We start from the raw sequence: 15,313 nt of genomic DNA, 5'->3' as shown, positions 1-15,313 counted from the left end.
TTAGCATGTCATAAGCTAATTTTATTATTTTGCATGGTCACAAGTTATGTAAGAAAATCAAAAACACACAAATTAACTTTCAAAGAACGAGTTATAGTGTGTTTAAGTGCTCTAACACAAGCTGCAAACATTAGCATGTCCGGGTAGCTTACAGCTCACACCAGTAATCTAGCATTACCTCCAATGCAAAGAGTTAGCATGTCATAAGCTAACTTCATTATTTTGCATGGTTACAAGCTATATTAGAAAAAGCATCATTCAGGATCGGAACATCCACCGCATGGAAGCTGGTATAAATGCTATGGTCTCAAAGTTTACGATAACATTAGCAGCTCATTAGGAGCTCTGTCCTTTGTTGGATTTGGGGCAGATCCAGGTCCAGGTAGCCTACCCGTCAGGCAGTGGTGTAACAGGTTAAACATAATATAAACTCACGGGCATGGGTAAAAATGAACTAAATGCAGAGAATGTGATTGTGCAGTATTTTTCACATCTGAATCAACTAATATTATCAAGCCTAATTAGCTGCCTAGTTAGCTAGCTGCTGGCTATAAAGGCAAATATAGCCAGTGATGAATGCCATATTGTGTGCAATTCATTTTCAAAAGGAGAAATCTGGCGTGATCAGAGACTGTGAGAATAATGATGTTGTCAGTGGCTTTGCTGCTTGTAACAAGTCGCAAACAGTACTAGCTTCAATAGCCGCAAGCTAGGCACATTGTCGCTGATTGAACACAAAAACAGCTACATGCACTGTGCAAGCCTGACTGTTTCAAACCAACTCATGGAGTTAATGTTAGCTAGCTAAAGCTGATGAAAATTTGCTAGTGTCAGTTAACTTTTCAACTAGCAATATCATAGCTGTGCCATTGTTTTCCTATGCGGAGAGTGGTGGTGCCAACCTAAGCAGAAGCACTACCTTTTGTGTTGCACTTAAAGTTCTAATTATTTCATCTTTGACCTCTGCTGTCATAGGCACATAGTTTATGAACTTAGATAAATCTATGCTAAAGTTAGCTTAGCTGTTTGTGTCTACCAGGCAGACATGACGTGTAGCATTTCGCTTTGCCTCTGCAAGTTTCTGCGCCCTATTCGTGGTGAACTAAAAGCAAATTTCTTATCATTTAAAGGCATCTTACTTGAAGTAATCCACCCACCTTGTTGTGAACAGTTTCATGTTAGAACTACTTTCTGTCTACTAGAAAATTAAGTAGTTCCAGTAGTTTCTATCTCAGAAATAATAGCCCCTACACGAAACTGCTCACCACTAGGCGTGTAGATTATCAAAGTTATCTAAATGGATAAATAGCACTACAGGCCACAGGAAAAAATATTGATTTTGAGGTGAACTGTCCCTTAAAAAAAAAAAAAGATAAATTGTCTGAAATCAAGCACATATTATTAAAGTTACTAAGAACATGAAGTGCTGAATCTGTCATTCTTATAATTATAAACTTAACACGTACCATGTTAAAATGGAAAGCCTGCTAAAGGTCAAATACCTCTTGATCTGTCTTGACCCTTAGCCTACAGTATCGGTGGCAGTTAAATTGGTAATGCTTGACGCTCTCCTCTCACCTCTTTATTTTCTTGCTCTCATATTTCCTGTTATAACCATCTGCTTATCAATAGCATCACTGTGGTTGCTATGGAAGCCAAGACACCCCCCCTCCCCTCCTCTCTTTGTCTATCTCAAGCTTGTGGCTTTAAATGTACAGTAAGAAAAAAAAAAACCCTGAGAAAATAAAAGTCTGAGAGCAATCTGCAGTAACACCTCTGCTGCTATTTACTGAGCGTGACGGCCCGACAGGATGCGACGACCTGACAACAGAGAGAAGAAATCATCTGGATGCTGGATAGGATGATGTCACTGTGTATCTGTACACTAGCAACTGAAAACAAGCAAAACATTTCTCACAGCACTGAAAGGATGAGAAATACAGAGAAAGCAACAGAGAGGAGGAAGTTTAACACATTTGCAGCTCTCATATAGTTAAGGTTTAGTTTGTATATTGTCCCAATGTGATAAATATTTGTATTTTATGCCCATAAATGAGGCAACAAATGTGTACCTTCCTTTTTTATCCTTCCAAAAGTTTGGAAAAAATGCTTAAGTTCTCTTCTGATCTCCTCAAATCTGCTCCTTCAGGGCTCCTGTAGAGAGTTCATGGTTAGTTAAGAGTTCCCGTTACTTGCCCCACTCACCGTGACCGTGGTCTCCTTGTTCTGCTTCCTGGTGGGCGACGTTGATCCCGGGCTCTGCGGAGAGAAGAAGGACGCTCCGTCAAAACCTCCGTCCTCCGTGTCGGACATGACTGCTCGACATACACACACTGTCACTCGCGCAACACACACAAACACAGTTGTTTTCCCGGCGAGCGCTGTTAGCGTCTGTCTGGTGCTCGCTCTGCTGCCGCTGCTGCTGCTGCTGCTGCTGCTGGTGTGTATGTATGTGTGTTATAGTGTGTGTGTGTGTGTGTTGCTGTGCAGAGTAGGGAGGATAGTTCTGCAGAGCAAAGCAAAGCATGGTTCTCTCTCTTTGTGTGTGAGTGTGGATGCATGTGTGTGTGATTTCCAACACTTAAAGCTTAGAATAGAGAAATTTCCAGCGTCCTGATATAAACCAACAGTGGGAGAGTGCACACAGGGGACAGAAATTAGGAAAGAAGTTCCACTTCTGCAAAAAAAATAAAGATATGAAAGAGAGCAGGACCTTGAATCCTCATTATCAAAATTGTGTTTATGTTTTTTCAATGACTGGGTGCGTGTGCACGAGTTTAAGAGGCAGAGAAGGGGGGAAATGAGGAGACGGAGTGAATAAGTGGTGGGTGGATCCTGTATAACTGCACCCTGACTGCCTGGTTAATTATGATCAAGGGAGCAGATACTGTAGGAGGGATTAATCTGCTCTAACTGCCATCAGGCTCTCCATTAATAATGAGAGGCGAAAGAGAGACGGGCTTTGATGCATTTGAAATGTGGAGGGAGTACATCATGCATCATTATTTTTATTATTATCAAGCACAGGCTGCATGTTATCTGGGATTTATTTTCATGGCTGTATAAAAATACTATCACATGTCGGGCTGGGTATTGAACCTTAATTCCTCTGAACATTTGGTTTAATTTAGTTTCTCATTAAACATCCATAACAAGTCAGAATGAAAATACATGACTATTACAAAACATAGTTTAAAAAAAAGAAGTGTTGCTTTTTAGGCCATTTTGCAAGACAAATTATGCACGTTAGCATGAGTGCCGTCACAGAAGCTAAGGATTGCACTGACGTACCAAAAACCAGCTGAAATACCTTTAAGGCTTGTTGGAGATAAAACTGCCATTGTGTAGGATTTAGCGGCATCTAGCAGTGAAGCAGCACTTCAACTCACCTTCTCCTTCCTAATGTGCAGGCGAACCTACAGTAGTCGTGAAAAACGGGCCAAAACAAAATGTATTTCAGCCAACTAAAAAATCAGTATCAGCTGGTGAATGAAACATGTAGCAGCTAAAACTGGTGGGAAGATGGTGGAGACCAAAACAGAGTTAAAAGAGAGTGGATCAAAATTTGTCAGGCGGCCTAAAACAACTGGATGCTAATATTGCTTTGCGTCTGGATGTCTACATTATTTGCTAACATAGCAGTTCAAAGCAGCTGTTCAAAAGTAGCTCCAAATCAGATTACTGCAACTTTATAGTAGTACATTTTGCAAAGCAAGTTCAAATACCTTGTTAAAATGTCTTACATAGAGTTCTAAACCTTGCGTTCATTTAGTATTCAAGGTTTCATGAATACGCAGATAATCCCCGCCCTCTCCACGTACCCCAACCCCCACCCCTACGTAGGTGCACCTGGCTTCTCCTCTGTTTCGCTAGCTGATCACGGTAAATAGCTACATCCAGCTTCTCCTGTAGGCAGGGCATCAACACTACTGATATGTATAGCACCAACTAATCATTTAATGAGATTGGTTTCCTAAGTTTATGACATCATATACCTAGCCTGACTGAAGCAAGTAGTGCTCATAAATGGTGTTAATGCTAATTTTGCTCCTGATATGTCTTGTAACACATGAAAAAACACCACATGGACGTGTAAACACGGTTAAAAACATTTGACTGGGGGGTTCTTTAAAATGCAAAGTACCAAAAACCAGCTGAAACACCTTTAAAGGTTGTTGGAGATAAAACTGCCATTGTGTAGGATTTAGTGGCATCTAGCAGTGAAGCAGCACTTCAACTCACCTTCTCCTTCCTAATGTGCAGGCGAACCTACAGTAGTCGTGAAAAACGCAAAAGGTCCTACATACAACATGCTGAGTTAAATAAAAAATGTTATTTACACCATGTTTTTCTTCACTGTAGATCCTTAGCTTGGAGTCACATTCATGTGCACATGCACACTGTCTTAACTGGGTGTGTGTTGTGTGACAGTGTGCAAACATCATGTTGTGACTTTAAGAGACTTGGACTCGGATTGTTTTTTACTGGTCGCCATTCACTTCCATAGTTTGGGAGATTCTGCAACACTGTTTTCTTGTGAAACTCCAGCAGTGCTTTTACAGACTAACAAAATAACACATGAGGGTTAGTTGATAATGACTGAATTTTCATTTTTGGGTGGACTATCCCTTTAATTGATTAGCTTATTATGTGCTGATCATATTAGCAATCTAAAGTCATCTCAGGGCTTGAAACAAAGATGAGCAGGGTAATTAGGTATCTTCTTCAGTTGTATTTTAATTGTGTTTTTATATGAGAAATAACTTAAATGATTAATGACTTACAAAATGATCATTTATTATATGTTGTTCAGTAACTGACAATAAATTCAGCTGCTCATTAAAGCCCCAAAACAGAAAGCCCTGGCAGCCTAATGGCTATGGGAAACAGAACCACATAGCTGCAACCCTGGTTAAAAACCCCACAGTTTGATTGCAGCCAGGGGACCTTAGTTGCATGTCATGCCCTTCTCACTCTCCCGTCTGCTGTTTCTCTTTATGATTGTCAAATGAAGACAAAAACACAGAGGTGGATGGATGGCATCAGGGGTTTTCCAAGTTTAGAATGCAAATACTGTGTATGAGAAATGACACTGATGTAAAAAAAAAAAAAAAAGGAAGTAATATGACCTTGTTCCAGCCAGTTTATGCTCACTCAACAACTTTTGTTAGACTGCAGTGTGTGCATATGTTGTCAAGGAATAGGAATAACAAGAGTGAGGCAGCTTTACCTGTGGCTCTGTGCTGCTCTTCCTAACCAGACTGTTGTGTGAATGCTCCACATGATGCAAGGGACTACCACCTGAGTGAAATCCGTTCACTGGAGAGAGATGAGAGGAAGGGAGAGAGATCAAGACAGAGGGAGAGAAATTCCATTAGTTCTTTGGTATCAGCAGATGAGCTGTAAACTCAGCTTTATAAGCTTAACCAAGCCAGTGCCAAACTGTCGCCTTCTTTTTGATGAATGTTTCAAACGGACGAGCACAAAGATCAAAAACAGACATCTGGACTGGGTCACATTAGCTTTATGTAAAAACATCACTAAGTTTGTGTGTAAGGTCCTTTCTAAGTTCTTAGTAAGCACTAGGTAGTTTAAAACTAATGACTATGACAATGAAAACTGAGTTGCACCATTTAAACTTAATGAATCTCTTAGTAGACCTCTGTGAAGTGCAAATTACTGTGCCATGTAACAAGTAAGAGGGCCAGCATGTTGTTTTGCAAGTCACAGGTAAGTTTCAAGTCTTTGCATTCAAATCCCAAGTCCTAAACTTTGGATCATAATGTGCTTTTTACCAAATGTAATGCTATTTTAACACCCTTGCCTCGGGTCATCATTGTTTGTTACTTCAAGGTTCCATCTGTAATTTGTAACCTGCACACTTTGCAGACTGTAATTAATTTTTAGCAGACCACAGCATAGTTTTTGAAGGACACTGGGAACAAAAGACCTTAGGAACATAAGAGCATAGGAACAAAGGACCTTGAGAACATAGTACCCTGGGAACATGGGACCCTGATCATGAAGGTCCTTGGCAACATAGGACCCTGAGAACATAGCACTATGGGATCATAGGACCTTGAGAACAAAGGACCTTGGGAACATAGTACCCTGGGAACATGGGGCCCTGATCATGAAGGTCCTTGGCAACATAGGACCCTGAGAACATAGCACTATGGGATCATAGGACCTTGAGAACAAAGGACCTTGGGAACAAAGGACCCTGAGAACATACAACTCTGGGAACAAAGGACCCTGAGGACATAAGAGCATAGGAACAAAGGACCTTGAGAACATAGGACCCTGGGAACATAGGACCCTGAGCACAAAAGACCTTGGGAACATAGGATCCTGGGAAAATAGGACCCTGGGACCACAGAACCCTGGGAAAATAAGACCTTGGAACATGGGATCCTGGGAACACAGGACCTTGGGAACATGGGACCCTTGAAGTACAGGACCTAAACAACAGTTACTCTCTGTACTATTAACAACTAACTTTCAGAGAGAACCGGAATGAGATCTAGTTTTTGTGGTGTACTCATTTAATTTAGCAGGTTTGTGGTTACTAAACACTTCCTCTATTCCTCTGTGCACTAAGCACAGTTTGAACATTGAACAAAAGATGCATGTAAGCTCCTGAGCTTAAGGTATCATTATACAACACAATTTGTATGACTAAAACAAAATTTTCAGTATCTTGCACACAGCTAACATGAGCAAGCATTTACCCATTCTTTGACCATAACCTTCCAATTAAAAAAAGTATGTGTAAGATATTCTGCTGTTTGCTTTGAAGTGAAACTAAGTAGCTGTGTATGATAGAAGTGCAAGTACACATGTGCGGGCTCCCCTCAACATTTGAGCTCTTGGGAAACATCCCACAAACCTTACTGCCTGCCTCCTTTAGAGGAGGGCCAACGGAAAGACAGAGGAGTCCTCAGTTCTGCAGTTGAGGCTACAGATAAAATTAGGCACAGGAAGTGTGTGCGTGTGTGTGTGCGCGCGTGCGTGTGTGTGTATGTGTGTGTGTGTGTGTGTGTGTGTGTGCTTGGTGTGCATGAGTGGCTGCATTGTGCCACTGTGGAATTTTAGGAGAATTCACAGCCCCGGGGCACTCAGACTTGAAGAAGCTGTAGTGATAGAGTTCAGATGGAGAGAGATAGATGCGTGGTACCTGCTGGCAGGGAGTTCTTGTGTCGGAGGGACATCTTGGGAGTCCCAGGTGTGCTGGACGGTCTCTCCCATGTCGTCTCTGAGTGGGGGAAGAAAGGGGAAGAAAAACAATGACATTAAGAGAACAGCACCAGCTGTGTTCTTGTTATTTTGTTAACAGTATTGGATCTATTTGTGGGCAACAATAAGAAGAAGTGATTCTATCCACGGGTGCAAACTTGGCACTTGCTGCAGTCAGCAGTTCAACGAGGAAAAAAGCACAGCTCTCGCAGTATCTTACAGTACATTTTTTGTGATGACAATCTTGACAATTACACTGAAATGACATTTTCTTTTTCTTCTTTCTTCTTCATTCAGCCATTGAGCTTCATGCAAGAACATTTTTGTACTCTTATCTTAAATTCCTTACATTTCATATGACAGACTGGCACAAACATGCCAGGTCAGAGTGAGCAAATACTCATAAGTTCAGATAACTGTGTAAATGATGTTTATGACCTGCACAAGACTTGTAAATGAGCATAATTAACACCCCAATAATACCATATAAGGCTACACTTCCTGCCCCATTCGTCAGAAAGTGTTCATTCATGAAAATGGCATCGAAGAGTAAAAAGAACTTTCCGAGTTTTGAGTTTGAAGTCTTGCTTTCTATAAAGGAAAATCATTTTAACTGCATCAGCAGTGAAATTAAGGGACCAGCTAAAGAAAAGAAAAGCAAAAAACAAGTGCTGTTAAAGCCGTAATACTGCAGGGTCGAAGAAATAGCTCGATATGAAAGTGACCTAATAAAAAAAAACACAAGTCTCGCCACAGCAAGGCCAACGATGACTGCAATGGGAGGAGGGGGCAAGGTGAAGTGTCCATCACAGAGACAGAGGACAGAATAAGTCTCACAGTAGCTGGTGTTGCACTGTGATTATAGTGATAATAACAGAGGACGTTCCTGTAAACCTGCATGAGAAGATACTCATCTGATACGTCTGTTAAGTAATGACAAATCATTTAATTAATGATGACAGTCTTTATGGATAAATTTCGAATTATATTAGAATTTGAAATGCATTCTAACATAACAATGTTGACATAATTCACACTCAGAAAGTCCATGGGCACAATAATTGTTTTATCCCATGTAGTGCGTCATAGTCGGTGACAGCACCTTACGATGTCCAGACAAAAAGACCGACGTTTTAGAAATTTTTTTGCCTTCCACAACAACTCCATAAGGTGTTCCAAATGTTAACCAGTGGAGGCACAGAATGCTTTCCCATACACAACGTGGTGAAATGACAGAAGAATTCTGTTGGTGTTGTGAACTGTGGCAACAGAGGAAAGCTTTATCATACACACTGCACCATAGTTTGGTTAGGCAGTTGTTCCCAGATGTCTATCCCTCATCTCCTTACTACGGGTACTCCTTACTAGACCTCAACCAGTCTTTGAAAACATACACAATGTTTTTATATCCAAACACACATCTCCTATTGAAGGACCGGTGTGTAGGATTGAAGTGATGATGTAGCATATTGCAAACACACTGCCTCACCCTCCCCTTCCAAGCATGAAGAAGAATCTGTGGTGGCTATGAAAACTCAAAAAACGTGAAAAGCTGTATCTAGAGGCAGTGTTTTGGTTTGTCCATTCAGGGCTACTGTCGAAACATGACGTTGCAACATGGCGGTGTCTTTAATAAAGGGCTCATTATAAGGTAACTAAAACAACAATTCTTATTTTCAGGCGATTATACACAAATGAAATCATAGTTATGAATATTATATGAAATTTCTGTCACATTCTGCCAATAAATCCCCCAAATCTTAGACGCTGGACCACAAGTTTGTCATTTCAGTTGAGCTTCCTGGCTTTGAGTCTGTCTAACCGGGTATTATCCACATCCTAAATGTAATATAAATCGTTTTTTTAAATGGTGTTTTGACTCTGTGTTCCCTTTGGCAAGGCAGACAGTCACAATAACAAACAATTTCCCCGAGCTAAGTAGATTATGCTGTATTTTCCTGCATTAATATCCTATTTTTCTCGCAGTATTGATTTGTTTATGACAACCTAACGGAGGGAAATTGAGGCATTCAGGGCCAGTGAGTAAAGGCTGTGCGCTGGTGTTGTACATCAAACGTGAAGGCACAGCCTCTCTCCATAAGCCTGCTGCCAGTTATCCCCTCCATGCGTGTCATTTGAGCTGATGGGCTTGGCTCAGTTGTCTCCTCTGCTAAGTAACGCCAAATAGAGCCGAGCCAGCCAAAAAGACCCAAATGAAATAAGAGCCCTTTACATGTCCGTGCCTCTTCTTTCTACGCTGACAGTGAAGGGCTAATTGAGCTCAAAGCTGTGGTGAGAATGGACATATGGGAGTAAAAATCAAAGAGAGCCTGTCTATATTAGGTTCGTTTTCAGTCATGCATTTTGTATCATCCCTCTCCAGCATCTTTTCCTTCAGAAGTCAAATGGGGACAGATGATGGAAAAGTAGCAGTGCCTCTGTGGAGCTCAGTTAACATGTCAAAGCAGAAGAGTGCAGATCTCCGCCAGGCAACAGATGGTGAAGCACCTACTGTAATGCCACTGAAACTGCCAGATGCAACCAGCGGAGATTTACAAAGTTACACCAACATACATTGTCCCGAGCTGAAACAAGACTTCAAACTGAAGCAGTTGTCGATCACTTGCAGCTCCTGGTGGTCAGTTAAGAAGAGCGTTACAGTTACAATTTACATCCATGTCTGTCCAGACTCATATAATGTCTGTAGTGACTTTGAAGGAATTTAACATGGAACTTACCACTATATTGACCTGTAACTTTGAAGGAATTTAATAAAAGGTATTGAGCATATTTTTTGGCAAAATGGAAGTTATCACTATACATGTGTGATTCTAGAGAATAATTTCCAGTAGGACTGCATGATTTGGTAAAAAAAATTATATTGCTATTATTTTGACTGAATTTGCAAATGAGATATGATTAATGGGATTTAACATTTATTTTAATTTTTACTGAAAAAAAATATTGATGTCACAGTGAAGTTAGTTTTAAAATATCACTACTATTATTTTATTATATTACATATTTGTGTGTAATTTTGTCCCAATAAGTGTATGAATCTTTGAGTTAAAAATGAGTCCAAGTGGACACCTGAACTAAGTTTAAAGAAATTCCCTCAAGCACTTCTGAGATATCAACTTTACAAGAACGGGACGGTCATGAGCTCAACCTTTGACCACCAAAATCTAGTCAGTTCATCTTTGAGTCTAAGAGGACATTTGTGCCAAATTTGAAGAAATTCCCTCTCAGCATTCTTTAAAGCATAATGCCTGTGGTCACAGCTGTCACCGGCGTGGAGCCATTAAAAAGGGTTTTTCAAGGTTTTTCAAAAAAATGTGACTCACAGAGGTCCTTCAGCATGCAGTCATGAATTTGCACAAAAAAATTAGTCTGATGGGTCCAGTAGTGTTCGAGATCAGCTCTGGATAAGACGCAGGTCCATTGATCACACACACGCACACTCACTCACGCACGCACACACGGAAGAGTTCGCATGATCCCCAGGCAGGGATAACACTAATAATAAAATGTGAGAACCATTTTTCCTTTCAGTTGGTTCCAAGCTCATAGTTGACGTTACTGACAACAGATGGCTGATAAGAGGACTTGATTTTATCCAGAGGTGAACATTCAGGACATTCTTTACAACCACATCGGCTACTGCTCCACCCATGATTGGTGTTTCAGAATTTAAGGCTTTCTGCCACAAGACTGTCGTCGGCTCTGATGAGACAATCCATTTCATATTAAGCAATTCTTGGTTGACTGGAGCCACAAAATCCGAGTTTAAATGCCCTAAAATTAATTCAAATTAAAAATCATGCCCATAAAAATATTTTTTTTTGTCAAATGAACCAGCTTGTTTATATATATTTTACAAATGAATTTAGGTATGAAATGTGAAATCCCTCATATTTACTATAATGTTTGACACCTGAGTGGAGCAGGTTTAGTTTCTAGGCAACAGGCTCTTGAAATGCAGATTGCTGATCATTTCTGTCAAACAGGTTTTTATGCAGGTGAGAGATCAGACTTGGCACCTGCCAGATTCATTCTTCCAGATCCACAGATACATATGCAGCAGCAGCAGCAGCGAGAGTGATTCACATCAGCCTCATTGTCACAGACGAGCCGAAGTCTCGAAAGTTGTCAATCACTCTAAATTGCCTTGATGGTCTTGATTGCGGAATATAAAACCCACTTTGCCGTTTGCGGAGGAGTTCATCCGCCCTTTTCAGACCCATCACGGCTCGTAATGAGGTGAATTCATCAGATCAATGATAGTATGTAGCATCTGATTCAAGCTGCACAAGGATATGGTCTTTTATGGAACAAAAAACATCAAACCTTGCTTTTCTGATTCACCAAAGTCAGTCATAACCACATTTTCATTTTGCATAAATCACTGGAGTGGTGCAGCAACTCAGAGGCTGACAACGGAAGGCAGTAGTTGCAGTGTTGCAGACGTGTGTACGTGAATGTATGAATGAAAATAGCCAACAGCAGGTCTAAAAACAAAAATACTCTGGCATCAGCATTCTGTCCTCCAACTACACCACACAATTGAGGCGAGACACTGATTAGAGAAGGAGAAATGCCCTAGTTAGCTTTGACACTGCTATATTTTATTCATAACCATAATGAAACATGGTCCTTGATGCATTAGCTACCTCCTGTCTCTGTTTTTTATCAATCAATCACAGCCCATTAACACTCTGTATTATCCCAAAGAGGAAACATCGCTTAACTGATCTCCTCTCATAGCAATGAAACAAAAAGCAGAAGATAAACTGTAGCTATTGTGGAAAAAAGTTGGCATTTACAGTTGCGTAAGACTTCACCAAGCTTGAGTAGGCAGGCTGGTGTGCACTTTTGATTGACAGCTGAGCCGACAGTGGCATACAGACGCAAAGGACAGACAGCATTTTGTTATTAGTGGTGCTTAAGAATCACGCCCACCATTAAGTATCTACACTGAACAGCAATGACATTTGCATCAATCCATTTTCTTCCCCCTTATGCAGAGTTGGGTTGTGGTAGCAGCAGGCTAAGCAGGGTATTTTAGTCGTTCCTCTCTTCAAGCTCCTCCTGGGGGAACCCCAAGGCATCCCCAGGTTGGATGTGATATTAAAACCCCTCCAGCAAGTTCTGGGTCTACCCTGGGGTCTCCCTCTAGTTCGACGTGCCCGAAAAAGCTCCAAAAGAAGACCCCCGGGAGGCATCCTGATCAGACGCCCTTAGCCAGCTCAGCAGCAGCACTGTTCCGAGGTGAATGAATGTTGGTGAACGGTGGGTATGTGTTTCAGACGGTAGACATTACAGTTAAAAACTTTAAAAGAAGACATTAGAAAAGCATAGGTCAATATCAAGGTCAAAGACACTGAGGCAATGACATTAAGGACTGTATCCACACTAAGGATGTGCGTCATTAGTCGACTACACTACTAAACATTGCCACCCCAGCTAGTCAGCACCAGAAAGACTAGTCAGTTAAACTATTTATCAATAAATTATTCATGCACAATGCCAGTTAACTGTTGCCTCTAAGGTGTTATACAGCCGCCCGCCACTAGTCCGGGCTGTGGCCCCATCAGACGGCAGCCTCTCTTGTTATATGCCATAAGCGTGCTTGCCCCGATGGGCCAGGCAACCCCAGATGTTTTTATCAGCAAATCGAACAGATGCCCTGCATCCAGTAAGAGTTGAGCAAGTCTGGTACCTGGCAAAGCCTCCATGAACTGTCACCTTTCCCGTTTCCTGTACTTAGATATGCCACGTGCTAGGCTCATGTAAAGAAAACTAAATTTTGGTGATTAAAGATGGTTAAAAGATATTACTGTGAGACATGTAAAAGCCACATACAGCAACATCTTAAATTGGCTAATGTTAAATTTTGCTAACATTAGCTGTTAGATGTAACTATCTCACTAATGATTGAAATTGGTGAGACAGCTAGTTAGTTAGCTTATGTTTTTAAAAATTAGCTAACTTAAGATGTGATTATATATGTGTGTGTGTGTGTGTGTGTGTGTGTGTGTGTGTGTGTGTGTGTGTGTGTGTGTGTCATATCTAAGTACAGGAAACAGGAAAGGAGAAAGCTGACCGAGGTTCCAAAAGGGGTGGGACATAAGAGGGATCTATAGCGACGACTTTCTAGCAACGACTCTGCTACAGCTAACTAGCTAATTAGCTGAGTAGCTAATGTACAGTATTTAGCTTGTAAACTAACATTAGTACTGTTCTGTGTTCCCCCATGGTTATTATTATGTAATCGCTTAGGTGCATCAGTGCATCAGTGCGTGATCGGTGGATTACAGTTTGTCCAGAGCTAATCTCGAGTACTAATGGACCAATCAGTCTAATTGTTTTTGTACACATTCATGACTGTATGCTGAAGAGCCTCTGTGAGTGTGTGTTTCTCAAGAACTCTGCCACTTACACCAAAAATATCTAGATTGATAAACAGCACTACAGGCCAGGAGACGAATATGTTCTTCTGACATTGGGGTGAACTGTCCCTTTAAACTAGAGCATATAAATATCTCTGTTTTGAATATACTCATTTAGATGACAGTATATAGGACAGATCTGTACGTGAGCAGTGGAAAAAAAACATGCAATTTAATTTTAGATGTCATGTCATTTATAAACAGATTAGATGTTTTTATAGTTTTGTATGACTTCATTCAAAAAAAACCTGGAAACTGCGGGGACCGTCTGTCTGCTGTTAATCTACAGTAGGGGTGTGCTGGGACTGTTGAGTATTTGGTCTGCTGTGTTTATAAAGCAGCCCACTGGTCACGCTGGGACGAGTGGAGTGTCTTAGGAGACGGCTGGTAGCTACAAACCACAGCGCCCTGCACCACTGCACCCAGCAACACAGGAAGGAAAACCTAGAAAAAAAAAAAAACAAGCTCTGACACAAGGACATGCAGCCCTCGCCCACGCACACTGCTCCGTTACCATGGCGATGCTGAAACACAAACGCACACACAAAACGCACACAGGCAGGACAGTATCTAATCTAGCTGAACTTTAGAGTAACAAAGGGGAGGCCGCAGTGAAAATAGCAGAGATGCTATAAATACTGAATGTTTCAGGGAAAATGTTATCAGATGGGTTTGTTTGGAAACAGTCGCCGCGGTGGTGAATTTGAAAGAACCACAGGCCTGTAGTACAGCGAGTGTGTGTTCTCCAAGCTTTCATTTAGTCATCATGCAGCAAAGACAGAAAATAAGTCCTGGAGGTTTACTGTGCCCTCAGAGGCCACTTTTACAACACCACAGCAACAACACTGTTTTATTTATGAGCGGGGATACAGATGTTATTTGACGTGCAAAAAGTTATGAAAAATTAATCATCTTCTCTCTTAGGACATATTGCGGAACTGTTGTCAATTCAGAGTCCGTCCCTCAGGAATATGATGAGTTTTACTACTGAAGAAAAGCCTGCACACCCCGTCACACGAAGACAAAACAGATCTGTGGAATCCCCGCAGGAACAACGTGGAGACCGAGGGGGAAGAGTCAAAAGTTTCGAGGTTATCTTAACTGCTAAAGCATCTAATAACAATACCTTCAAGACGGTCATAAATAGAAGGGAAAAAAGAGGGAAAGGAGGAGAGACTTCCCTGGTCTCGTGGCTGGGTGGAGCTCTCGGCTAATTCTAGATCCCCTCCCATGGCCACAATCAGACCACTGCGACCATGATCAGAGACGAACATGATGTGAGCTGCTCTGATGTGATGGTTACACTTTTAAGTGACTGCTAAACCACGACGCAGGTAAACAGAGTCTTTAGGCCTCACGCAAGAATTGATTTGATGGCACGTATGAGTGATTTAAGGTGCTTTCACAGCTGGTGGTGCCGTTCATTTTGGTCTGGTCCGTCTGGGTCACGCTATCACTGAACAAACATACCAAGAGCTGAAGTGATATGGACTGACAGGTAACTTATTCATTGGACAGTTTTGATAATGTCAACCTGCATCATCAGTGCTACGTGGGCTCACTTCAGAAAATCAATTTCTGGTCTCTGACAGCAGCGCTTCACTGTGGCTTAGTGTACGTGTTTATTT

At 41.3% G+C, this 15,313-nt stretch overlaps 1 protein-coding gene across 1 annotated transcript in view; it reads right to left on the bottom strand.

Annotated features, from left to right (window-relative positions):
* Window positions 1-15,313, bottom strand: part of gas7b (growth arrest-specific 7b) — a 95,821-nt gene that overhangs the window by 41,445 nt on the left and 39,063 nt on the right. Inside the window, exons 3-5 of the mRNA XM_084741438.1 lie at window positions 7,178-7,255; window positions 5,231-5,319; window positions 2,206-2,259 (exon numbers count right to left, since the gene is read on the bottom strand). Coding sequence (XP_084597564.1) covers window positions 2,206-2,259; window positions 5,231-5,319; window positions 7,178-7,255 — 221 coding nt within the window. The remainder of the gene's footprint in view (window positions 1-2,205; window positions 2,260-5,230; window positions 5,320-7,177; window positions 7,256-15,313) is intronic.

This window comes from Lutjanus erythropterus, chromosome 17 (assembly GCF_056507025.1).
Source record: "Lutjanus erythropterus isolate fLutEry1 chromosome 17, fLutEry1.hap2, whole genome shotgun sequence".
Taxonomy (NCBI): domain Eukaryota; kingdom Metazoa; phylum Chordata; class Actinopteri; order Lutjaniformes; family Lutjanidae; genus Lutjanus; species Lutjanus erythropterus.
The sequence above is the reverse complement of the archived record's forward strand: the minus strand, read 5'-3'. Positions and strand labels throughout refer to the sequence as shown.